At 33.6% G+C, this 26842-nt stretch overlaps 2 protein-coding genes across 3 annotated transcripts in view; both read left to right on the top strand.

The window, feature by feature from the left end:
* Positions 1-809: 809 nt before the first annotated feature.
* Positions 810-16380, top strand: ube2d1b (ubiquitin-conjugating enzyme E2D 1b). Of its 2 annotated transcripts, none has more exons than NM_199664.1 (7): positions 810-964; positions 5718-5781; positions 5870-5901; positions 11071-11148; positions 11411-11516; positions 11605-11698; positions 15871-16378. In NM_199664.1, the coding sequence occupies exons 1-7, from the start codon at positions 941-943 to the stop codon at positions 15914-15916; spliced, it is 444 nt and encodes a 147-aa protein (NP_955958.1). In that variant the 5' UTR covers positions 810-940; the 3' UTR covers positions 15917-16378. The 2 variants fall into 2 exon arrangements, 1 of the variants encoding a protein (NP_955958.1); XR_012387485.1 differs by having other exon boundaries at positions 826-964; positions 11049-11148; positions 15871-16380.
* Positions 16381-19128: 2748 nt separating this feature from the next.
* Positions 19129-26842, top strand: part of ipmkb (inositol polyphosphate multikinase b) — a 36155-nt gene continuing 28441 nt past the window's right edge. Inside the window, 1 exon segment of the mRNA NM_001080064.1 lies at positions 19129-19452. Coding sequence (NP_001073533.1) covers positions 19290-19452 — 163 coding nt within the window. The 5' untranslated portion in view covers positions 19129-19289.

Here is a 26842-nt window from a genome sequence, read left to right as displayed (position 1 = left end):
TGATAGTGTAAGATAACCAGAGCTTTTTATATTAATATGTATCTGAAAAAAATATGTAGACAAAATGTTTTATTAACAGTAAAACATTTTAAAAATAATAATTGTATTAAATAATATTCTTCTCAGATGTTAAAACGTGATGTTTTTATTTATATAATCACAAAATAAGAGGAAATTTGTATAGCTTGGATTATTTATTTGTTTATTGTGATTATAACATCATAGCAGAATGCACAAATAAAAATACACATAAATATCAGTTGAATGGTATATATTTCAATACTTTGTCTTTTTAAGATCGTATTTAAAACCTTAATTTTATTATTAAATATGATTAAATGTGGGTGTTAATATAATGCAATGAATATTAAGTGGAAATTTAAAGAAATAAACATTTTATCGAGTCTATTATATCGTATATACTACACAATTACGTCCAGTCGTCTTGAAATCTTTCCAACAACATTTAAATGTGTGCTATTAAAACTATCACATCAAAACGGCACAAAAATTACATTAAATAACTGATTATTAAACAAATATCTTGTAATAAATTAGGTTTTGGAACGTTTAAGTTATTAACGTCAATACAGTCTTATCCATTCGTCGATATAACTATCTTTTTGAGCATACTCACGACTTATGAAATGCTATCGAATAAGTATTGCAACTTATTTTACTCGTTTACGAATAAAATATTCATTCTGGCAAAATCTGCAATGCTACACCATCTTCGTCGACAGCCGCGGGACTCTTATTTTGCTTCTTGCAGCTCCGCACCGGAAGTGTGAGCTTGCTGAGCTACAGCTGTCTCTCTTTCTCGCCGCTCACATTCGCTTTTAACTCAGGGAAACACAGTATTGCTGAGCTGTTTCGTAGCAATAATATCGGACAGATACTAGAATCGGTAAATCTGGGGCGGTACACACAGTAAGGCAGCATGGCATTAAAGAGAATACAGAAGGTAAGACCTTTGTGTGGAAATGATCAACATTAGCCAAGTTTTTGTTGTCCTGCTAAGTTAGCGGTGTTTATGACGAAAATCGGGGTCATAATCAGCGCTTATATAACTAACTAATAATATCCAATCTGGCTTTTATTTTACTTTAATAGACCATGTTAAGTAGAGGACTATCGGGAAAACGCGTAAATCTAAAATGTCGACGGTACGAGTGAAATCTAGCATACGACGGCTAGCTAGCAGGGTATTTTCGTTCACTCACGTCGGTTATTGCCGATTGTTTACTATCGTTAATGACAATTAGCATGGTTATGTTTGTTATCTTCACCACTGGTAAAAATTAGAACCTAAAATGACACGTCAAGGTTGTCAGTTAACCATCGTATTGTGTTTGAGTGCTAACAAGGGATATGGTCGTACATGTAAAACGAAACAATGGCGCAAATGAGACGATTTATTTATATTAGAATGTGTAGATTATTAAGTCAAACTCATGTGAATCGAACTGAAAAGTTGTGTTTTGTGATGAAGGATCCGTTATGCGTTTTCTTCTTCCGTTTTCGAGAAGGCCCACATCCAAACAAAGACAGCTTCGGCTCCGGTAGAAGCCACAAGCAAACGACGCCAATCTTTGTGTGTATTCAGCCACTTTTTGTGTGTGTGTGTGTGTGCTTTGTTAAGCCTCACAGCTGACATTTCGAGTGACTTTGGCCACAATTGATTTGGTGCCGTTTATGTGAATATGGCGCTATTGTGTTTTGTTGTGTTGCGTTTGACACAAAGCAACACACAACCTGCTTCTCCGGAGTTCCAGCATGACGCCATCACTTTGTCATTCTGACAGTTTCTGTTTCGCAACAGCGTGATGTGTATCGCACTCCGACTATGTTGTTAAACACCCTTTCAAGTCCCAAAGTCCTTGCCAGAAGGCACATAATCAAAATGGCTACGAAATTGTAAAATGACTCCGGTTCCGAGCGATTCCTATTTAGTTCGTTTTACGTGTTGTGTTATAATTTAAAACCTATATTATTGTTATTGTTATATTGATGCTCCCATGAAATTCACTTCACAAAAGTGATATTATATTCATAAATCACATTAAACGAAAGTAAGTAATCTGCTTTAGCCTACTAACTTTAATAAAAAACTTATATGACAATATGATTGAAATAATGTTTCACCTTCACCACAATAGATGTACGTTTACAAGTATATATTGAATAATATCTGTTGAATGACTCTTTTCAAACTAGAGATGCATAATATTTGATAAAATCAAGTGATATATTTTTATTTTGCGATACAATTTCACCAGATAACTTGAACATCTCTGTTTGGAAAGAATGTATAATGTTAAATCGGACGATTCTGCAGTGGGAGTGGATCTTCTTAGAATTTAACTTCTTGGGTCCCCGGACTATTCTGTATCAGTCGATATCCTCTTATTTGGTACCAGTTGATACTGGAATTGTAAAAACATCTATTTCGTGCTTACATTTGAGCGCTGTTGACTGTATTCTTCAACACCGCTGATTTGCCATTGTGTGATAAAAATGAAAAAAGATGTTAACATTTTTCGAGTCTAACAGTATTCAAGTACTGAATGGTAAAAATAATTCAATAAAAATTAAGCATTGTTAAAGTTACAAATGATACAATTTATTATGCTTGCATGTTTTTAAGGTCATTATGCAATCACAGCCATCACAAACACAAGCAAATGATGAATTATCATCCAGACTCCTATGTGTTGTTGTTATATTGACTCTCACATGCAATTCTGTTCAAATACTTTCATAAATCAATTAGACGAAAGTAAGATGTCTGTTTTAGCTTACTGTTTCTGTAACAAAAAAATGGCAATATGACTGAATTAATGTTTCACCTTCACCACTATAGATGTACGTATATAAATATACATTAAATAATAATAGTTAAATGATCAATTTTTAGACTAGGAATGCATAATATTGGATAAAATTTAGTGATATATTTTTATTTTGCCATATATAATGCAATATGAATACAATTTCGCCAGATAACTTGAACATCTCTGTTTGGAAAGAATTTATAATGTTAGATCGGATGATTCTGCAGTGGGAGTGCATCTTTATAGAATCTAATAAACAATCTATAAACTTTTTGGGGTGCCCTGACTAGTATTAAGGTCAAGTATTTTTTTTTATTGCATATTCATTCAGTGACAGCTTATGTCATGCTCCCTATATTGTTTACCATAGTACTTTGAATAATGAGCTTGAAATCACATGCAAGCATGACTTCATTCATTGTAATGATACTGTAATTCAGAACCAGTCGATACTGTAATTTTAAAAACGTCCAATTCCCACTAACATTTAGTGCTATCGAGCGTGTTCTTAAACGCTCCTGATTTGCGATTGTGTGATAAAATTGCAAAAATGTTTTAGCGTTTTTTATTAGTCTAACAGTATTCAGGTACGATAACTAAATTATAAAAATAATTAGATAAAATTAATTATTGTTAAAGTCACTAATAGTACGATTTTATTATTCCTGAATGCTTTTAAGGTCATCATACATTCACTGGCATCAAAAACACACGCAAATAAGGAATTGTAATCCAGACTCAACATTGCGCAGGCTTGCGATAGGACTATTGCGAATGATCACATTGCGATATCGATGCCGAAATTATGTATTGTGCAGCCCAAGTTCATATAGACTCATATTTAATTTGCTTTATGTGTTCTATTGTAATTTAAATCCTATATCATTATTGTTATATTGATTGTTTGGAAGTTTAATCCCTTTGAAACATGGCATGGAATAACAATCAGTAAAATCTACTTAAAAAAATTGTCCAGAGGGATTTAGTTTGTTTTATGTGTTGTTGACTTATATTATAAAACCTATGTTATTATTGTTATATTGATGCTTACATGAAATTTTTTACAAACGTGATATTATATTCATTAATCACATTAATGAAAGTAAGATGTCTGCTTTAGCCTACTAACTTTCTAAAAGTTAAAATGACAATATGATTGAATTAACTTTTAACCTTCACCACTATAGATGTACGTATATAACTATACATTGAATAATATCTGTTAAATGATTCATTTTCAGACTAGGGATGCATAATATTGGATAAAATCTAGCAATATATTTTTATGTTGCGATATATATATATATATATATATATATATATATATATATATATATATATATATATATATATTCCAATATGAATGCAATTTCGACAGGTAACTTGAACATTTCTGTTTGGGAAGAATTTGTAATGTTAGATCGGATGTTTCTGCAGTGGGAGTGCATCTTCATGCATCATCTAATAAACAATCTCTAAACTTTTTGGGGTCCCCCGACTAGTGTTGTCACGATACTGAAATTCGGTACCAGTCCATATTGAAATTTTAAATATTTTCAATATGGTTGAAGTAATGGTTTGACAATGTAAAGCTGTATGAGACAAACAAATACAGTACAGTGATTAAGAGATGCACAAATAAGCATTATTTATTAACCATTTAAAACAGGAAATGGAATAATAATCAGTATTTTTTAACAACCCTTTAGATGGGGAAAGCATATACCTTGTATGTTTCATGTTTATATCATAATTTATACATCAGACATTTTGAACTCTATAATATGATATAAAAAGCTAACAGTTGAGGGACAGAAAAAAAATATATGTCAAAGATCAGACATCACAGGAATTTTTAATGATTCAGATTACAAAAGTTATATTCATAAATAACATTAAACGAAAGTAAGGTGTTTTTCAGCCTACTGTTTCTATAACTTTATAAGAACTAAAATATGACTATGATTGAAATAATGTTTCATCACCACAACAGATATATTTATGTTGAAATGAAACTACATTCCTATTCAGAACCTTTAGTAATATCTGTTAAATAAGTAACATACACATTTCTAGTAACATTTTAAACAGTTAAACCTAAATCTAGTGGTTTTGAAGGGTAGTACAACATTCTTAAAATGCTAAATTACAAATAGGCTGAATGTTTAGCATCTTTGGTATGCAATTAAATGACTCTTGTTCTAAATATGGCTGATACATGTTGTTGTGTTGTATAAATTATTTTTAATACACTGAATGACATTTTAGTAGGTGTCCTGTAAATCATTATACAATGTATGACAATCATTAATTTCAATCAAGAGGGTCATTCTAATGTAAAGCTGTGTAAGTACTTTTTTTTACACAATACAGTTGTTGTGAGATGCAAAAATAAGCATTCCGCAAAATTCCTCATCGTTTTTATTTAAAGTGAATTTATGGATAATCAAACGAGCCGAAATAAATCGTTTTATTTTTCAGCAAGAAAGTGTTCATGGATATGATTATACAAGTTATATTTACATTTATAAACAGTGTTGAGTGTTGCACACACAGAAGGGGAAAAGTGTAAGTTTGAATTCTACAAAATGTATTATCTGGATGCTCCTTTAACAATATTGTTAAATCAGACTGATGCATGCATATATATATATATATATATATATATATATATATATATATATATATATATATATATATATATATTTTTTTTTTTTTTATTATTATTTTTTAATCACAATAAAATAATCAAAGTCATTATTATATTAATATTATAGCTACTATTATAATTAGTAGTAGATAGTATATTTTTCCCACATGTGCAACTTGACTTTTTTTTTATTATTATTTTTTATTATTATTATTATTTTTTTTTTTTTTTAGGAACTTCAAGACTTGCAGAGGGATCCTCCAGCTCAGTGCTCTGCTGGACCAGTTGGTGATGACTGTAAGTTCATTTTATTGATTAGTTTTTAATACATTACAAGATCTGACGCATTGGGCAAATTTGTGTAATTCTCTTCTTTTGTTTTTAGTGTTTCACTGGCAAGCAACAATAATGGGACCTGTAAGTATACTCGCCTCATTAGCCCTCAGCACTGTGCTTTGCTCTTAAATACTTGCCATGATGGTGATTAAGTGAATTCCTAATTGGCTAAGGAAATACGCAACTTTAAATCTTAAAAGAAATATTTTTTGGCACTTTTTGAATGATCATTTTTGACTTAAAATTTGCAAGGAAAAAATGAAATAAACGCACTAAGTTCTACTGTGTAATTAAAGTAAATAAAAATTTAAATGTAACGTGTAACTGTAAAATGACTCTAGTAACATTCTTATTCTCCTTTTAACCATTCTTTTATAGATTTGTTATATCTTTGTAGAAAATATGAATTGAATATAAAGAAAAAAGGATTTTAGAAACATTCTTATTATCTTTTAACCATTTTGTTATAGATTTAAATATCTTTGTAGAAAAGATGCATGAAATATAAAGAAAATGTTTAGTATGATGTTGAAAATTCCATTTTATGTTCTGAAATAATACACTTAGGCTGTCTGCGGGGTCTTAAAATGTCCAATAAAAATATTTAACGCAGGGCTCGAAATTAACCTTTTTTCTCTGTAGCACCGGTGCTCCTATTTTTAAAAAAGTAGGCGCATCAGCCAAAATTTAGACGCACCCACCAATTATAAGCACCGTTACGACACGTTTTATACAAACAGATTTATTGCATTTGAAATCGACAGTAATCAAACTAACAAAAAAAAAAAAAAAAAAATATATATATATATATATGCATACGTAAGGAAAATATGTCTAAACGAAATGCGATTACCACAAGAAAACAGATTTTATAACATAACTGAGCACTTAACAGTTTTCGCGGGAGTAGCTTTCCCTGTCATCCCAAGACAAAAGGCATAGACTGAGTGATTGACAGCTGATATTTCAATGCTAGAGCAGCGGACCAATAAGAAGAGCGCGAAGGTGGGACAAGCATTACGGACTTGGCTTTGTTTACTGCAGCATGTTGACATGACAACTGTTTTAAACCATTCCTGAGCACTACGTTTCCCGTTTCAAGTGCAGAGATGCATTCTGCGTGAATGCCTCCCGAATCCGAGCATGTGGTGAACATTTTGCAGTAAAAACTGGTCGCACACAACAATTTTATACACTCGCAAAAATGCTCTTGAATATATTTTGAGGTCGCGTAGATAAAATTTTGGGCGCATATGCGACCAAAAATTGTCGCAATTTCGAGCCCTGTAACGCCTTAAAGTCCTACATTTGCTGAAATATTGACTTTAAGGTCTTAAATTATTTTAAACAGGTTTTAATTTTCCACCATCCATGTAAAGCTACCCAATCAGGCCCAATACATCTTAATATGATTTTAAAAAAAACAGCTCTGTTTAACAATATGGTTCCTCGTATAACATTTGCAAGTTTACCATGTATTTATAGATTATATGTGGCGAGGACACAGACCTGGACAGACTGTTGTACATTTAGTTTTTTTTATAATATTTAAAGCTTCTCAAAGAAAAGTTTAAAAAGAGGAAAAAAAGGTTTTGACACATTAAGTATTATTGAAGTAAGTCGAATTTATTTTTTATTGGTGCAAGTAAAAATCCTTATGGTTTAGCCCTGTTTAAGTCTGAAATTTCTTACATTTGACTTGGTTAAACCTGCAGAAACCTAATAGTAGTAAAAGTAGTAATAATAATAATAATAATAATAATAATGTGAAATATTTCTTTGCCAAAATATGGACATTCACTTTTTAAAGGTCAACTCAAAAAGTCAAGTCAAAATATGGACATTCACTTTTAGGGGTCAACTCAAAAAGTCAAGTCACGACAAGTCAAAATAACAGCAGTAGTAGGATGTTGTTGACAGTAAATATTATATAAAACAATGAAAATAACAGGAGCTTTCAGTCGGGGAAAACATTTGCATTCCACTGCACTACTTTTCCATTAGCTTTTCTGTGTAAACAAACATGCTCTTGACAGACATGTTTGACCATTGTGTGGGTGTCTTTCTTCTTTTGCAGCATATTGCTATGACATTTAAGCATTCGGCTTATATCTCTTGTTCAACTTGTGCCTTTTAACCTTATTTTTTCCCTCACTTTGAACAGTTACCATTGTCATCAACATGTCGTCTAATTGTAGCATCTTCGATTACTGTTATTAAAAACTGCTAATTTAAATTAAATAAATAAACTGTGGCTAAACATTACATTTCAGTTGACAGCTAAAATCATAAAAATGTCTTTGTTCTTAACTAGAATAACAATGTTAGTACTAGGGCTGTCTTGATACTGGAATGCGGTGCCAATCGATACTGAAATTTTAAAAATCGTGCTAGCATTTGAGCTGTTGAGCACGTTCTTAAACAGCACTGATTTGCCATTGTGTGTGCTCAACAGAAATGTCTGTGATTGGCTGTGAAGTTCATCAGTTTACCAAGCTCACCATTTTTTACTGTGTGTAAACACAGATACAGGGACACTGGAGCGCTTTAAAGCCGCGATTCATCAGCGGATCCCTCGTATGTCAGCTTATAGACAGCCAACTGATCAGTGTGACTTCGAAATGCTCCAGTGTTTCTGTATCTGTGGTTACACTCAGTAAACAGTGGTGAGTTCAGTGAACTAATGACATTCACGGCCAATCACAGTCATTTCTGTTAAGCACGTGAACACAATGGCAAATCAGTGCTCCAATGTTAGTCGGAAATTGATGTGTTTGAAATTTCAGTATCGTTTATTATCGAATTCCAGTATGTCGTAAAACTAATTGAGCTACAAACCATCGTGTTCAGTATACTACTTTTTATTAATGTGATTCCAAACATTACTTTGTTCCACGTTAATAACACTTTTTGTCCACTTCAACAACTGGAAGTGGGTGAAAACAGATTCTTACATTTAAATTTGTAATATGGTTGTTGCACAAACCACATTTTACAGCACTAATTATTTATGTATCAATACAATAGTTCTGGGCAAATAATAATCACATTCAAAATAAAAATTTGTTTCGACATATGTGTGTGCGTTTGAATTATACAGCGGGGAAAATAAGTATTGAACAGAGCATGTTTTTCCTGGGAATAACGATTCTAAAGGAGCTGTTGACATGAAATTGTTCCAGATTTTGGTTAAAACCCAAACAATAAAAACATAAAAATAAAAACAAAAAAAGCTGATAAATGAGTTCTGTGTAATAACAGTGAAATGACACATAGAGAAAATACTGAACTGTTGTAACTGATTTAAAACTTTTATACTAAAAGCTTTTTTGATGAAGGCACAGGGCTCAAATTTAATCTTTTAATTTAATCTTTAATCAGCCAAAATATGGGAGCACCCATCAAAAATTATGAGCACAGTTGCTACAAGTTTTATATTAACAGATTTACTGCATTTGAAATCAACTCTAATCAAAACTCACAAACAAAAAATGTTCATGCGCCCACCGGCCCCATCCGCACTGCTTGATGTGAACGAGATGAACTGAGTTAAAGATAATAACTGTGCTTTTCTCGCGGGTGCTGTCTGATATTGCACACACACTATTGATAACTTATTTGCATACGTCATCTTAATAGCAAAAACTGACTTTTCATGAGCTGCAATAGTTTAATCTCAGTGAACGCATGCTGTTTTGCGATGGTGAACACGCAAACAGTCACACGACTGACAGCATCATGATGATTAAATGAAGGATTAAATAACGTTAGAACATCTCATGCTTAAATTGTGTAGATGTGGCAAACACTGTTACCTGAAAACTCTGTCCCACCGGCTTTTTGGTGAATCTCTTTAGTCATTTTTATAGCAGACCTTAACCCACTGGAAGTCTTTTATCCGCTCCTCAAAAAGTGTAAATGGTGGATTAACATTCACCACATCATCACTAATAAGATGTGCCATTATCTGTAACTTTAGGTGGTTTTTAAAACCAGTGTTAGTGTTATTTCATTCTTTCGCATCCAGACCTTTATGTATTCGCGGCTATAGCTTTCTGTCATCTAAACTGAGTGATTGACAGCTGATAATAACCAATTCATTCTTCTGTTCCAGTGTTCAGTTCTAGAGCATTGCGGGATTTGTTTACTGCAGCAAGTTGACATGACAACTGTTTTAAACTGAGCGCTCCGTTTGGGTTTTTTTGGCACAAAGATGCACTCTGCATGAATTTCTCTTAAATAAGTGCATGCGGTGAACATTTTGCATTAAAAACTAGTCACTTAGCAACATTTTATGCACTCGTACAAATGCTCCCAAGTATATTTTGAGGTTGCAGATACAATTTCGGGTACATATGCCTCCAAAACGGTCGCAAAAAGACACCACTCAAATGGAGAATGAAGTCGCATTCATTGCTCAGGTGTGAATTTTATTTTATTTTATTTTTTTTACATATTTTTTCAACAGAGTGTAAAAATCTTGATTGTTCTGTGGGTCTCGTCTATCAAATCTGATATTTAATTTGTTTTTTTCTATTGGATTCAAGTCAAGTGATTGGATGGGCCATTCCACAGCTTGATTTTCTTTCTCTGAAAGCATTTAAGAGTTTCCTTGGCTGTGTTTTGGATCATTGTCTTGCTGAAATGTCCACCCTAGTTTTATCCTCCTGCTAATGTAGATGTTGGACTGAAGCAGCTAATGTTTATCTACAATGACGAAGGGCAGAGGGTTGCTGAAGATCTACTAAAATATTTCAGCTGCTGTATAGGCTTTCACTGCCTTTCTATACCTCCCTTTCTTCATGTGTTCTATACTTTTTACCTGCATCATTTCGTTTTATTATGCATAACTTGATTTGTAAACTAATTAGATTTATTTTCTTTGCATTTATGGGTTTATTTAGTTGTTACCAACATCTGGTGAAAATTTCATGTCAACAGCACCTTTAGAAATAAGATTTCTAAGAAAGATTGTGACATGTTCAATACTTATTTTCCATGCTGTACATATTTAAGGATATGTGATATATAATTTTGTTACATAGATATTTAAATGCATATATAATTTGTATCACATACATATAGAATTTATATCTAAATATTAATAAACATTTCTCAAATATATGCATGCAAATGGATCCGAAGAATTTTTGCCCAGCACTAATATTTGATTAAGTACCAACCTATGGTAAAGGCAATCTAACATGTTGTTTTTTTCTTAATTTGAGTGTCCTTTCCTTCAATTCTTAGAGCGACAGCCCATACCAAGGAGGAGTCTTCTTTCTCACAATTCACTTTCCAACAGACTATCCTTTCAAGCCGCCAAAGGTAGTGATTTTACACTCCACTCCCATTTGTATGCATGTCAGGGGTGTCCAAACTCGGTCCTGGAGAGTTTAGCTCCAACCCTAATCAAAAACACCTGAGCCAACTAATCAAGCTCTTACTAGATATACTAGAAACTCCCTGGCTCGTGTGCTAAAGCAAGTTGGAGCTAAACCCAGCAGGACACCGGCCCTTCAGGACCGAGTTTGGACACCTAATGTATGGCACCAAAACACTAAACTTTTACACTCATCTCAATTAACAGGTAGCGTTTACAACAAAAATCTACCATCCCAACATTAACAGTAATGGAAGCATTTGCCTGGACATCCTGAGGTCGCAGTGGTCTCCAGCACTTACAGTTTCAAAAGGTACTTATTTACACGCATTTATTGCTCATTAGTTGAACTAGTAAGATTGTAATTGTAAGTTTATTAATAATTGTGTGATCTTTTCCAGTTCTTTTGTCCATATGTTCATTGCTTTGTGATCCAAATCCTGATGACCCCTTAGTCCCAGACATAGCACACATCTACAAATCAGACAAAGAAAAGTAAGTATATAAGGTACACGTTTTGATTTTCATTTAATACACCTGCCTAACACTTTATTAGGTACATTTTGCTAGTATTGAGTTCGAAATCTTTTGCATTCAGAAAGGCCTTACCTATTTGTGACATGATATGGCATAAACTGCCTTGAAGAAATCCTCTGAGATTTTGGTCCAAGTTGCCACGATGATGTAAATCTCCTGTTTCAGCGCATCCTAATAGTCTTCTAACGCACAGGGATGCATTGAAATGAAAATTCTGGATGAATTTGTACTGGGGCTACACTATATATTATTTCAGCATGGATATCGCAATGTGATCGTTCACAATTGTTACATCTTAGCATATGCATGGTTGAGCCTGGATTATAGTTTATTACTTGCTTGTGTATTTCAGTCATCAGGGTTTTAAAAGCATTCAGGCATTAAGAAATTGTATAATTTGTAACTTTAATGATGATTTCTATTGGATTATTTATTTAACGAAGACTGCGTAGTATTCTTTTACATGTGATTATTCAATTACTGTACCTGAAAATGGTTGAAACTGTAAATGTTTCCTTTATTTTATTTATCTATGATCGTAGATTCATTCATTTTCTTTTCGGCTTAGTCCCTTTATTAATCTGGGGTCGCCACAGCGGAATGAACCGTCAACTTATCCAGCCTATGTTTTACGCAGCGGATGCCCTTCCAGCTGCAACCTATCTTTGGGAAACATCCATACACACTCAAACACATACACTACGAAAAATTTAGCCTACCCAATTCACCTGAACTGCATGTGTTTGGACTGTGGGGTAAACCGGAGCTGATTGTTTTTTTAAATATATTATGCATCATTCACTCCCCTAAAAAATCATCCCAATCCCAATTGTATTCATATCGCAAAATATATCGAAAAAAAAGCTAAATATCGCAATGTTCGATTTTACCAATATCGTGCAGTGCTAATTTGAACTGAAAAGGGAAAGCAAAACTGCTTTGTACTAATTATTTATTATTCCATTTAAAAACATAAATTTTGTTCTACTTTTTTGGAAACGCTTACAATTTAGTATGGTTGTTTTAGTTAATGTCATTTAATGCATTTCCTAACATGAACAAACCATGAACAATATATTTATTACAGTATTTGTTCATGTTCGTTAAGGATAATAGTTGTTCATGTTTATTTAGGGGCATTGGTCCCACTTTATATTAAGTGGCCTTAACTAATATGTACTTACATAGGAATTAATAGTTTGTTACAATGTACTTATTGTGTAAATACATGTGTTTACTGTGTACTTATGCTTGATTAAATACATGTCTGTAATTACATTTTTAATTAACTTTTGTAAATACATTTGTAAATACACTGTTGACAATCCCTTACACCTTAACCCACCCTTAAACCTACCCATGCCCCCAAACCTGTCCATAACCCAACCTCTATTCCAACTCAAAAGCACCACAAGTGCTCTCAAATACATTATAAACACAGTAAGTACTTTGTATTTATTTTTTTAATGTAAGTACATAGTAGTTAGGGACACTTAATATAAAGTGGGACCGCATTAACTATTGTTAACAAGCATGAATTTGGATGTTAATAATGCATTAGCTTTTGTTGGTGTGGCACAAGTAATAGTAAACGTATATTAAAAAGGTGGCAATGCCAAAACTCCAAAGGTGCCAATTTATTAAATTAAAAAGGCTGACACAAAGCGTGTAACTTTCCAGCACATCAGCTCTTCATCAGACCCAAGTAATAACCATAACCATAGTAATAAATGCTATTTGGAATCATTTTTATGGCCGTTTTTGTCTTTCGGCTGCCAAAAATTTGGTACCAAGAAAGTCTCCCTCACTTCATTACACCACTAGAAGCATTCTGAATCACTGATACATGGCAGGATGGATCCATGCTTCATGTTATTCATACCAAATTCTGACCCTACCCTCTGAATGTCACAGCAAACTTAAACAGGGTTCATAAGGTTATGAAAAACCTGGAAAAGTCCTGGAATTTTGACGTGGCATTGTTTTTGGAAGTCATGGAAAACAGATATCTGTATTCTTGAATATAGGTTAGTTGTCTTAACTTCTATTCTGTCCTTGGCCAATCACATACTCTCACATTATTAGTGCCGTGTAAGCATTATCTAAATCAATTTTACTTAGATACAAGTATAAATTGTAATTTATAATTATAATTTATAATTGAAACTAAATAGATCGTAATTTACGATATGCTGTAATAAATTTGAAAATACATAGTTTTTTTTTTTTTTGTACCACGCATATGTAGACATTGCATGAAACATTAGGTCATGAAAAGGTTTTTCAAAGTCTTGGAAAAAAAGCATGGAATTTTAGTAGTTCAAATGTGTATGAACCCTGTTAAAGACTCAGAGGTTAAGTTATGGAGTAAAGTGCTCTTTGCAAATTCTAAATAGGGAAATCATATAAGCAGCCAATGATTATCAAAGTACAACATTGTTCACAGTCAATTAGTTAGTGCTAATGTTGTTTTGCAGTCATACTTGCATGCTAATTCTGGCTGAATATTCAAATTAGCATGGTAAACAATACAGAAACAGTTGAACGAACGTGCAAATATAAAATCAACTTTACCTCAATGTTAAATACTTATCAGATGAGGCTATGCACACGAGATTATATTTTTGTATTAAATTTATTTACTTTTTAATTGTGTACTTCTATAAAAAACATTTTAAAAACATATTTTCATAATTCATCTGCTCAGATAGCTTATAGTCAATTAAATGCCATGTTTATGGATTTAAAAAAACACTTTTCCATGGGTTAAAGTGTGACCAGTTTAATAACAAATAATTCAAATAACAAAATATTCAGTAAAATTATTTTATAATACCTTGGTTATCGCTATTAAACAATTTTAATCACATAAGTTTTAGATCACTTAGATCAGTGGTCACCAAACTTGTTCCTGGAGGGCCGGTGTCCTGCAGATTTTAGCTCCAACCCTAATCAAACACACCTGAACTAGCTAATCAAGGTCTTACTGGGTATACTTGAAACATCCAGGCAGGTGTGTTGAGGCAAGATGGAGCTAAACCCTGCAGGGACACCGGCCCTCCAGGACCAGGATTGGTGACCCCTGACTTAGATGTTAGTGTGTTGGCATCTACAGTACTTTCACTTTCATTATATTAATGAGTCTTCAATTTATTCATCAGAAATGTACCTTTTAAGTTCTGTAAAAGAGCATCAAACCGGTTTGGAGCATCATATTGGCGATCATTTGCCAGGTTAGACAAAAAAAGTAGGGGTGTCAGAATGAATTGTTTCTTTGGTGCCCCGCGATGCAGACGCGGACAATTCGGTATTGGTTCAGTAATAATCATAACCGGTTATTATGTAGTGACGTCATTTATCTCATATACGCTATGTCGCCGTAGCTTACTATGGCGAGGGAGGCAAGAGAGAGTATTTACTACTACTTAAAAATGCAGAAACTGTGCACAATTTCACTGCGTGTGTTTTCTGGACAGTCTTTCACTGACACAGCAGAAGCCCCTGTTTCACTGCGATTTAGAGAATGAAAGAAAACTCCGTTTCTCTCTCTCTCACTCGCCCATTTGACCTGCTGGCGCGACTTTTCCTCTCCTCTCGGCTGTTACAGATACTTTTGGATTTTTTTTTCACCGTGTCTATCATGGATCAGCTGTGATCGCCGCTGCCGTTTACCAGTGTCACTCATCTGTGAAAAGCGCGTTAAAGCCAATCGCAGCGCATTCTGTTGAGCGTGTGACCAATCAAAGGGGTGTAAGAACTTGCTAGACAAGCGGGATATATATATATATTTGCTAGAAATGCTTGTGTTGTTTAAAAGGTAAAGTTTATATAAAGTTAATATCTGACTGTTTGTATTAAAGAACTAAATTTTATTTCATATATAAATATATTTATACATTTTAATACAAGAATTGCTGTGCTGTGAAGAAAATATAAAACTGTGTATGGAAAGCATCTTTAATGCACCGAGATATCGAATTGAACCGAATCGATGGCATGATAATCCTAACCAAACCGAACCGTGAGACTAGTGTAGGTTCAAACCTCTACAAACAAGGCTGATCAGGAACATATTGATTAATTTATTTCCCCTCTCTCTTTCTATCTCTCTATCTCTCTCTCTCTACCAGGTACAACAGACTAGCAAGAGAATGGACCCAGAAGTATGCAATGTGAAGACTTAATGGACATTTTTTTAAGTCACGAATCACTGTAAATTCTAGCATCTAAAAGTAAGATTAGGTTATATTATTAAACACATTGTACTGTTAACATTTACCATCTGAAATGACCAATAATAATAGCTGAACTAGTATTTTGAAGGGGACTGTGCACTGCACAAAAAAAAAAAAGACAATAAGCTTTTTATTGGTTTTGTGCATTTTGGTCATCCCCCGCAGTGGTGTTGGGCACTTTGTTTTCTTGTTTCATAAATCCTATTTAAGATTGGCATGATGTTATACAACTACAGTTACCCTACAAGTGGGCAATTAAGAAATTGAAAGCCGTTTTATTGTATCTTTCATTCAGTTGATTACTTTTCTTTTCTTTTAGATATTTTTATTGTATAGTTATGAGCAACTATACTCAATCTATTTTTTCTTTTTTTTATTTTGCATTAAAATTTGTTTAAAAGTGTGCATCTGTGTCTGTGATTTACTAATTTTCCTTCGAAGTATGGGTTTTATTTGATACTTAAAATGATCTCTTGCTAGTCTACAGTGTCCTCTATTAATATATTTATTTTGAAATCAATTTGGCAGGTTATGTCATCGTCTGAAAGTTTTAATTGGATAGTTTTCTGAAATAGTTCCCATATCCATTTCAAACCCTGAACAATAAACAAAACCTAATTAGAAGCTCATTTAGAAATTCCCACAAGTATTCGAGCGATATTTAGCTATGAATGTGGTCGGTGTTTGTAAACAAGTTTTGATTTTCCACAATTACAAGCACAGTCCAGTAGGATTTCACAAATGGTGCCTTTGGGATTTTCTTTATTACCCAGTGCTTTGAGAACACAAATCATACCGTTATGTACAATTTTCCATCTCCATCTTTGTTTGGTAAAGTTTTCATCAGTGTTCTCGTTAGTCACCGAACGTTCAGTAGCACACAAATAGACTTTTATCGTGTGTGATGTTTTTAAGAGAGGCCATACCCGGAAATATTTAAAAAAGGCGAGTCATTCGGAGTTAAAGGGATAGTTCACACCAAAAAATTGAAAGTGGTCCCAAACCTTTTGAGTCTTTTCTTCTGCTGACCACAAATGAAGACATTTCAAAGAAGGTTTAGGTTCACTCATTCAGCCTCAAGTGGTTATAAACTTCTGTTTCATCTGTTGAACACAAAAGATATTTTGAAGACAGGAGGCAACCTGTTAACTTTTGACTTCCATAGTAGGGGAAAAAAACAAATACTATAGGAGTCAATGGTTACTTTCAGCTCTCTTCAAAATATATTCTTTTAGTGTTTAACAGAAAAAAAAGCTTGTCTTGAAACCGGTGAGTTTTTGACAGAATTTAAATTTTTGGGATAAAAATACCCCTTTAATGCAGTGTTTCTCAACCACGTTCCTGAAGGACCACCAGCACTGCATGTTTTGGATGTCTCCTTTGTCTGTCACACTTATCACAGGTCTTTTAGTCTCTCCTAATGAGCTGATGATCTGAATCAGGTGTGTTTAGTTAAAGAGTCATGGAAAATGTGCAGAGCTGGTGGTCCTCCAGGAATGTGGTTGAGAAACACTGCTTTAATATTATTACTTTCAGTGTTAATCCTCATGTATTTATTCTAATATTATTTTAGTGAGGTTATGTGAATGTTTATTGATAAATAAACATTAATTTTCTACAGCTGTCTCACTGCAGAGACTGCATCCTCCGAAGGATGCATTTAAAGTGTGCTTCTTCAAAGACATTCGAAGGCTCCTTCAAATGCAGCCGCTAATGCGTCCTTCATTTTCCAGGTAATGAAGGATACAACCGGTGGATCCTTCGTGGCCTCGAACGTCCCAAGATTAATTGCGCACTGATAACGGCAGGACGTTTTTAAAAGAAAACTCAGGATTCAATTTATGAATTAGGTTTATTTTACTTGGATATCTGAACACATGCTAAATAAACAAAAATAGTATGACAATCCCTAAAAGGGATTTTATAGACAGTTTACTTGTTCATGCTTTTGTAAACCTCGTTTTGCCTTTAAATCGCTTATAATAAGTTTTAAAATCACTTTGAAAAAAAGTAGTTACTATTGTTTATTACCGCTTATTAACGGCAGCTATTACGGTGGCTAGATGATGAGATCTGTCCTCGGCCTGTGTGGACTTCGAAGCACTGACCTTTAAAGTCTGAGTCCTTCAGAGGATGCAGCCTCTGAAATGAGACACTGTTTGTATGCGTAAACTTTGTAATGACTTTGAAGGTGACTCATTGTTGCAGAAAGGCTTGAATTAACTCCACAACAAATACATCAAATAATCATTGGGAAAGTTCTTACTGTAGTATTTCTCACAAATGTTACAGGAGATCTGTTTCCTTCATGTCTGTCACTGTGCTGTTTATCTGACGCAGCCGAGGCGGAGATTGAGGCACACTCTGACAGGAAATTATGCATCAAAGGCACAGGCATCAAACAGCTATGGTGGTTAAGAGCAAAAAGTTGTAAAATTTTGAAAGGTCTAATAAATAATCTGATGGATGTTCTAGCTAAAACTTTACAATCATTCTGAAGACAAAAGATTTATCTTTAATCGTGAAAAAGGGGTCAAATAAGTGCCCTTAAAATTACTGGATATTTTATTCTGTTATTTGAGGTTTATATAGCCTTATTGTTTCTTGTATTGGAGGTCAAAGAATTATAAAAATATTTTTAAATATTTACTGAAAAAAAAATAAAGGTGGGAGTAATAGACATTACTTTTACCTGGTGTGAAACTTACCTAGAAAAATTATTAACTTAAAAAGCATTTTCGAGTGTATCATAGCCAGTTTTACAATACAAAAGAGAATCATGCTTTCGTCAAAGTTAAATGTTTTGTAAAATGAATCAAAAATCGACCCTGAAATCGACCCTGTTACAAAAGAAAACTGTGGTGAAATATAAATAAGGAGAGACGCTTCCGCGCTCTGTACGTCGTGACATCACACGCTGCGTGCCTCTCGGGGACGCACGTCAGCAGCGTGTGCGGGGCGGAAACAAACAGCGAATCGTTTGCAGGACGGCGAGTTCCCGTGCGATATGACTAACTCCGCCAGTATATCGTGTCGATCTTTGTCCTCTGCTCGTTCCGTATCTGCCATCTCCTACCAATTACCGCGGGCGGAGTGTAAACATCTCTGAAGCCAGGAAGTGGGATGTGGCCCAGGTGAAAAGCTCGTTATATGGTCGCGAGCGTGGGCGCCGTGACTGATGGCACGCGATCGGGCACACGCACATCAGGATGACGCGTCGAGGCTGTGCGGTCAATATGTGATTTTGTGCGCGGACAGCGGTCTAGAGAATTAAAGAGCCCTTGCAGAAAAGTCTCTGTCAGCTCGGCATCATAATGGACTCGTCCGTGGCGCTGGGGAGGCTGGAGCTCGCGTGCCCGCGCTCGGTTGTGACCCGCGGCTCGTGTTTACCGGAGGGCGCGCAGAGCTCTCACCTGAACGGCTGCGTGCCGCTCTCTCACCAGGTGGCCGGACACAAGTATGGCGTTGATAAAGTGGGTCAGTACACCTTTCATGTCATTCATTTTCATTCTGTTATTCAAAAAGCGGGCCTGGTTGTCACAGTTATAATTCTAGTGAGATTTAAAGGGGTAGTTCACTCCAAAATGAAATATACTTACTTTTGAATGCCTCCAAACCTGTTTGAGTTTCTTTCTTTTTTTAGCAGATATTATAAAAATGTTCATACTTAAACGATATTGTCAAGAAAGCTGAAAACTATTGACATCCATAATAAGACAAACAAATACGAAAATCAATGGTTACAAGTTTTCAGCTTTCTTCAGAGTATCTTATTTTATGTTTAACAAATAAAAGAATCTCAAACAGGTTTGGATCAAGTATAAGTACATTTAGAGATGATTCTTTTACGATTTTTTTATTTGTCATATAAATGGCTATATAATATATATAACCAACCTATGAAATAAGTCACATCCACTCCATGAATGATGCAATTATTTATAAAGTGCAGATGTAAACACAGGGATGAATTATAACAACATAAATGATTAGGGCCAGATGGAATCTGCGGAAGTTTTTTGCCATTTCTGCTGAGAATTTTAGTAAAAATCTGCGGAATTATTTTGGGAGTATCATAACTAAAACCTTAATTTGCAAAATAAAAAGTAATACCTTTTTAACTTTTATTTAATGTTTAAATCGCAAATCCAATTAGATGCACTTTATTTGGCAAACAAAGCAAGTCTTATAACATCTTTACTAAAAGAAAGAAATATTACTGTACAAACTGCATTGTGCATAAATCAGATGCACATTTTCACATTCGTCAATAATATTACTGTAACTAATAAAAAACAGAATAAATATAGATATTACACACATTTACTCAAGTAAATAAATAGAATTAATTATGGAAAATCTACGGAATTCTGCCGCGCAGATTCCGTGTGGGCCTACAAATGAGCCTGAGAAGTACATGACCGCATATAACCGATGGCTATAGTATGAACAGGAATGTACAAGTGTGGACTATGCAGAGGTGGTGTATATAGAAGAGAATTTGCAGAGATCAGTAAAACAGAGCTGGCTGTCACGTAGCAGCAACTAAACAAAACAGAAAAGTGCTGTGCGCAGTGACAGTCCCGTAGATGTTTAGATAATCGGGTTCTTTCTCAGTAATAATCAAGTACTTTTCATGGACTTAGATTTGACAGTTCTCTTGCCTGGATTTATCATTTATGTTTATGCGTTAAGTATAATTGTTTTATTCTGTCTCTTCTTCCTAAATTAAAATATAAACAATTTTATTTGTATTGATTTTTAGAAAATGCAATGCTAATGTTTTTTTTTACATCAGAATTAAGATTTAAAAAATAAAGTTCCCCCCCAAAATTGGTGAAATACCCCTGCTCTTGAGCATGATTGTCATTTTGTGGGTGAAAAATGCTCTGATTTGACAATATTTTATTTTCATTTTAATGTTCTCAGATTGCTATTATTATAGAGTAAAACCAATATTAAGGCTGGGCGATATGGCAAAAATGTAATATCGATAACTATTATCCATATTGAACAATAACGATATACATTTTGATATAAGTTGTCAATGCTTCCAGATTTAAAAGTGCCCCAAGAATGACTGAAGCCACAAAAAATTAGAGGGTCCATTAATTTAACACATTTTCAGCTGATAGATTTTCGGTGGCCGAAAATTTGATGCATCTCTAATATCAACACACTTTTAGATTCCCATTGTTGCACATTTCTGCTGTGTGATTGGCTCTTGGATCAATGTATAGTAAAAACAAGTTCAGCGTTTATCATTGTTAATGATACATTTTATTGTGATTTAATATAATATTGTTTATCGGCGCAGCCCTAATTAAGCCCATAGTTTTAATGAAACCCATGCAAAACAAACCCAGCAAGTCATTCTAGAAAAACAAATAGATCTTTCTGGATTTTGTATTGAATTAATTAGTTCGCATTTTATGAATTTTAATATTTTATTCCATAGCTCTCTCAACATCTTGTTTGTAAAAAAAATAAATAAAAATTGTTGAATAACTATTGTGGGAATGTGATATTTAACAGATTTTTTTATGCTCTGTAAAACCCAACAGAGAAAATGACAGTCAGTTTGACTTGAATTTTTTAAAATGTTACTTTGACTTCATGAAAAAGAGTTACGATAACTTATAAACTGATTATATTAATTAAAACGATAACCTAATGAGTTATGAAGTAGTTAATTAAATTTTTTTGTGTTAACTCTAATGCTACAACCAATACCTAAACATTTGAGTAGCTTAATAGTTGTTTGGACTTAATCTGTTCTATTTATTGAACCGATTTGATAATTAAAATAATTACTAATAGTAATTGGTAATAGTTGCTGATACTTTAACTGTTTGATTATATAACACAAATAATATATGTGTGCATGACTCACTATACAAGTTTACAGTACTCAGAACATTTTGTTTTTAAAACTTAAACGGTTTGCCGCAATCAGTTTCCTCAAACATTTTGAGTTAATAGAGCTTATTGGGCTTTACAGTGTGCACATTTCTGGACACTTAATAATGAATGATTATAAAGCAAAAAAAACGCTAACTAAAAATGTTTAATTTATTACATTTAAGCGTAAGATTAATGTATAATGTAAGTATTAAAATATTAACTGCTGATTTGCGCAATAAAAAGTGGATGAATGTATAAATTCTTACATATAAAGTCAGGGCAACTTCAGTTTGACATGCTTTGTACTTTGGCTTATACCTTTATAAAAGTACTTTTATTCTTTTATTTTTCTTATGTTTTAGTTCTTCTTTTTTTTTGACCTTCACCAGAATGTATGCTTTTCCTTTAATCTAAGTTTTTTTTACAAAAACTTTGTTAATAGACATAGAACTTACCCTGTTTCCCTATTCATTCAAATGTGATTTTTCTCTTAATGCTACAGAAGTTATATCAATTAGCTTTGTTTGTGTCTGCATAGTGGGTTTGTCTCATGATATACTAACATAGATGATACAAAACAATCTTAACATTTGATCCATATAGTGAGTCAGTGGTTGCGCAGTTTCAAAATGAGTTTGACTATTGAATGCGGTAAAATACCACAAAGATTTAACTCATGTCTGCATCCGCTAGTTATTTCTTAAAATGTTCTTTTGAGTTGAATCACACAAATTTTTTTCTCAAAATATATAAAAGTCTATCTTTAAGAAAAAAATAAAATAAAAATTTGTGTTTTAATCGTGTGTTAATTAAAAGTGGAAGATTAAAAAACTAAAATTGTTAAATATATTTATTATTATTATTATTATTATTAACATTCTACATTATTTAATTGTACGTTTTAGAATACACGTTAGAATATTTCACTAAAAAGGGGTGGCACGGTGGCTCAGTGGTTAACACTGTCTCCTCACTGCAAGAAAAGGTCAATGATTCAAGTCCCGTCTGGGCCAGTTGCCATTTCTGTGTGGAGTTTGCATGTTCTACCCATGTTTATGTGGGTTTCCTATAGGTGCTCTGATTTCCCCCACAAGTCCAAAGACATGTGGCACAGGTGAATTGAACATACTAAATTGGCCGTAGTGTATGAGTGTGTGTGAATAAGTGTGCATGGATGATTGCCAATACTGAGTTGTGGCAGGAAGGGCATCCGCTGCGTCAGACATATGCCAGAATAGTTGGTGGTTCATTCTGCTGTGGCAACCTCTGAAATAGAGACTAATCTGAAGGTAAATGGATGCATATTTCATTAAAGTTGTTATAAATAGTTTGAAAATGATTAAGCACAATTTTCATTGTTGCTTTGTTCTTGTGTACATTATTTATCTTTACCAAAATAAAAGGTATCCTTGTTAATATTTTTTTATTTATGGTTGTATATTTTAGCTTTATTTAATGAGCCTTAGCTGATATGGTCTCCCAGTAGCAGTTGCATGTTTAATTAAACAGCATTAGCAGAGATTAATAAATACTGTATTGCAAATGTATTGCAAGTTAATGTTATTTAATGCATCAATGTTTACTATAGGAACTTCACTGTAAACAATGCTGGGTTCCACATAATCGATTTGTGTTGGAACAACATGACGGAATTGAATTAACTTGTTACTAGTATAAATTTACAAATCTCCTCACATAAACAAGAATTGTGTTTCAGTTCATTTTAAATAAATAGTTTGATAACATATTAAAACTAATAAAATGTGTTTGTTGTAATTAATGTTTATTTGTAACTAGCACTAATTTGTAACACAAGTTTTTCATAATTGTATTTCATTATAAGTTCTAAGCTGATTTTCTATGATGTTTTCTATGAAACATTACAGCATTATTGCATGTTTATTAATAGCAATAATCACTCAAGATTATTTGTTTTGTTATAAACCAAAAATCATTTTTTTTATTTTTTGTAGAATGTATTGATTTATGATTTAATTTAGTGTGAAACCAATAACTTTTACTATAATATAATAATAATAATAAATATATATAGAGAGAGAGATACAGTACCTTCATGACAATATGGCCCTGTTTACACTGATACATTTTAGTTTTAAAACGGCGTTATAGAATGAAAACAATCCACGTCCACACTCGCCTTTAACCCAGCATTTCTGAACAACTCTCCATCCACACTACACCACAGAAAACGCACATCACGTGACCAAACACACACTCTAGCATGAAACTGCAGCAGTGAGAGCTGTACACGTCGGACTGTTCATCAATGAGCTACCGCTGGATCTAATCTCACTATATTTGTTAAACGTAATATTTAATTCATCTTGTTGTCTTTATCTAACGACATATTCCCTGACTTTGGTCTTTTGAATCTATTATTGTTCTCAGGTAATGTGTTTTGCCTTAACACAAAGATAAGTTCTTATATTATTGTAACCATGTACACTAATTCAGCTCATTTGACCGATTGCTTGCATTTATTTCCGATAATGTATAAACTTATTGTACGTCATACTTTTATAATGGCCATTATTGATTATTAAAACAGATATTCAGCAAAAGAGAGGGTATGTTTTGTATTTTCAATGAGAATGAAGGGAGGCAGTAATGTTATAGGCTGCGTTTTGTTATAAATATGCATACAGTGACGATGACTGTCATATAAAATATGTAGCTACACCACGATGCCTCAACGTTTCTGCTGTCTGCAAGTTAATATCGATATGAAAATCGACAGTTCCTTGTATCATGTTTTCATTTTATTGTTAAGAAAGTGAAACAATGTAGCCAGGGTGATGTGAATGAGGTTATAAAGTACACTGTTTTCTTTAAAGATTTATCTGACATGTCCTCAGGAGATTGTTTTCCATACTTGTAAAGTCTGAACTTCCAAGAAGACGATGCAAGACTGAACTTGTGCACCTAATATTGAGGAAAAGGTCCCAATCAGAGAGGCGAACGTTTTCAGATGTCTCCGGTTTCCCCCATCCACGCTGACACGGAGCAGCAGCGATTTAGGATGAAAAAAAAGCCTCTTCAGCGTTTTCAAAAAGCTCAATTCTCGGCACTTGAAAACTCTGGCGTAGTGTGGACGGATGGCGCAACCATAGCAAAACTTATGCGTTTTAAAACTAAAACGTATTAGTGTAGAGCTGCACAATTACTCAAAAAAAGATCGCGATCTCGATTCGACCCCCTAGACGATCTTAATCCAGCATTTCTGATTCTGCTAATCACATTTTCAAGTTCAGGAAGGAAGCTAAGGCGGCTGCACGAGAATGATGTTTAAAGAGTTACGAACTGTATTTATAGGGTATAACTCACCTAAAAGTGTAATTTTTGTTTTCATATAATACTGTATTCGCGGCTGGGAAATCACACGTGACGTGAGCTGTTACCACACAGAGAGAGAGGGCGAGCGCGCGCTGTGCTTAATAATAGACGCGCTTGTCTACTTTAGTAAACAGAACCTGCATAGGCTGTGAAGAACAGGTAATAAAGTTGTAAATAATATTCAGTATGAACAGCATGAACAGTATGAACAGCACTTAGTAGTGAAAATGAAACCGAAAGCGTGCACATCATTTAAATAATCATATCGCATTTTAGAGTTATGTATGCGACAAGCATTTGATGTTTTTTTCTTTCATTTCGGACACACAGCTGTGCATGACAATAAATGTTTACAGTGTCAGTATAACTACTCTAGCCTTTATAATGTTGATTTTTACCAGTGAATAAAATGGTCTAATAATGTTGTCACTGACAGATTGCAAGCATAGGCCTATATCTCAAACATTATTCAACATCAGAATTATTATAAGTAGAATAGAATTATTTATAGAAACCAGCAGACCTACACATAATATTATTGTTGTTTTACCACATGTTTGAGGAAAAACAATAATAATTGCAGACCTGTATTAACCTTTATTTTACATCTACAGAATCGTGAGAAAATCGTGATCTTTATTTTAAGCAAAAAAAAATCGTGATTCTCATTTTAGCCAGAATCGTGCTGCTTTATATTAGTGTAAACGAGCCTAAAACATGTTGTAATTTATCATCTTGAAGGTATTGTTAAAATGAACAAACTTTTAAGCAAAAAGTATTTTATTACTATATTATTATATTCTATTATTTATTATTTGGTCACACTTTACAATAAGGTTCATTAGTTAATGTAAAGTAATGCATTTACTAACATGAACAAACACTGAACAATACATTTACTACAGTATTTATTAATGTTAATAAACGTTAGTTAATGAAAATACAGTTGTTCATTGTTAGTTGATGTTAACTCATGGTGCATTAACTAATGTTAACAAGCATGGACTTGAATGTTAATAATGCATTAGTAAATGTTCAAGTATGATTAATAAATGCTGTTCAAGTGTTGTTCATGATTAGTTCATGTTAGTAAATGCATTAACTAATGAACCTTATTGTAAAGTGTTACCTATTATTTTCTTAAAGGTGAAGTCAGTAGCATGTGAATACATACTGTACATAAGATGTACTCTAAATTCCAAATAACCCTGGATAAAATATGCATGCTATTCACTTCAAGCCTTAAAACCCATCAAAAACCTCCTGGTTGACTATGTTTGATGTCATAAATTCATGCTTGTCATGTTTGCTGTTGTTTACCGATAGCTTTTAAAATGGATATTTTTAAATAGGGAGAGCCTGACCTAAATCCAGAGCTTCAGAGTCTCTGAGCGTAATCTCTAAGCCCTGTCAACCTAGTTCTCAGCAGCATATAGGCCAGGCTGTGATGTCATATATACACACACCAACCGCTGTGATCTTCCCATCAGATCTGTCAGATGAGCTTTAAAACGGCCTACTCACTGCCGTTCACCTAAACTACCTCATGGATGAGAGCGTTCATTCATCCGTGTGCATGAATGAAAGTGCAGTTCAGAAGCAGTGGCAT

The sequence above is a fragment of the Danio rerio genome, chromosome 12, assembly GCF_049306965.1.
Source record: "Danio rerio strain Tuebingen ecotype United States chromosome 12, GRCz12tu, whole genome shotgun sequence".
In the NCBI taxonomy this organism is placed as follows: domain Eukaryota; kingdom Metazoa; phylum Chordata; class Actinopteri; order Cypriniformes; family Danionidae; genus Danio; species Danio rerio.
Note: the sequence above shows the minus strand (reverse complement) of the source record. Positions and strands in the feature narration are given on the sequence as shown.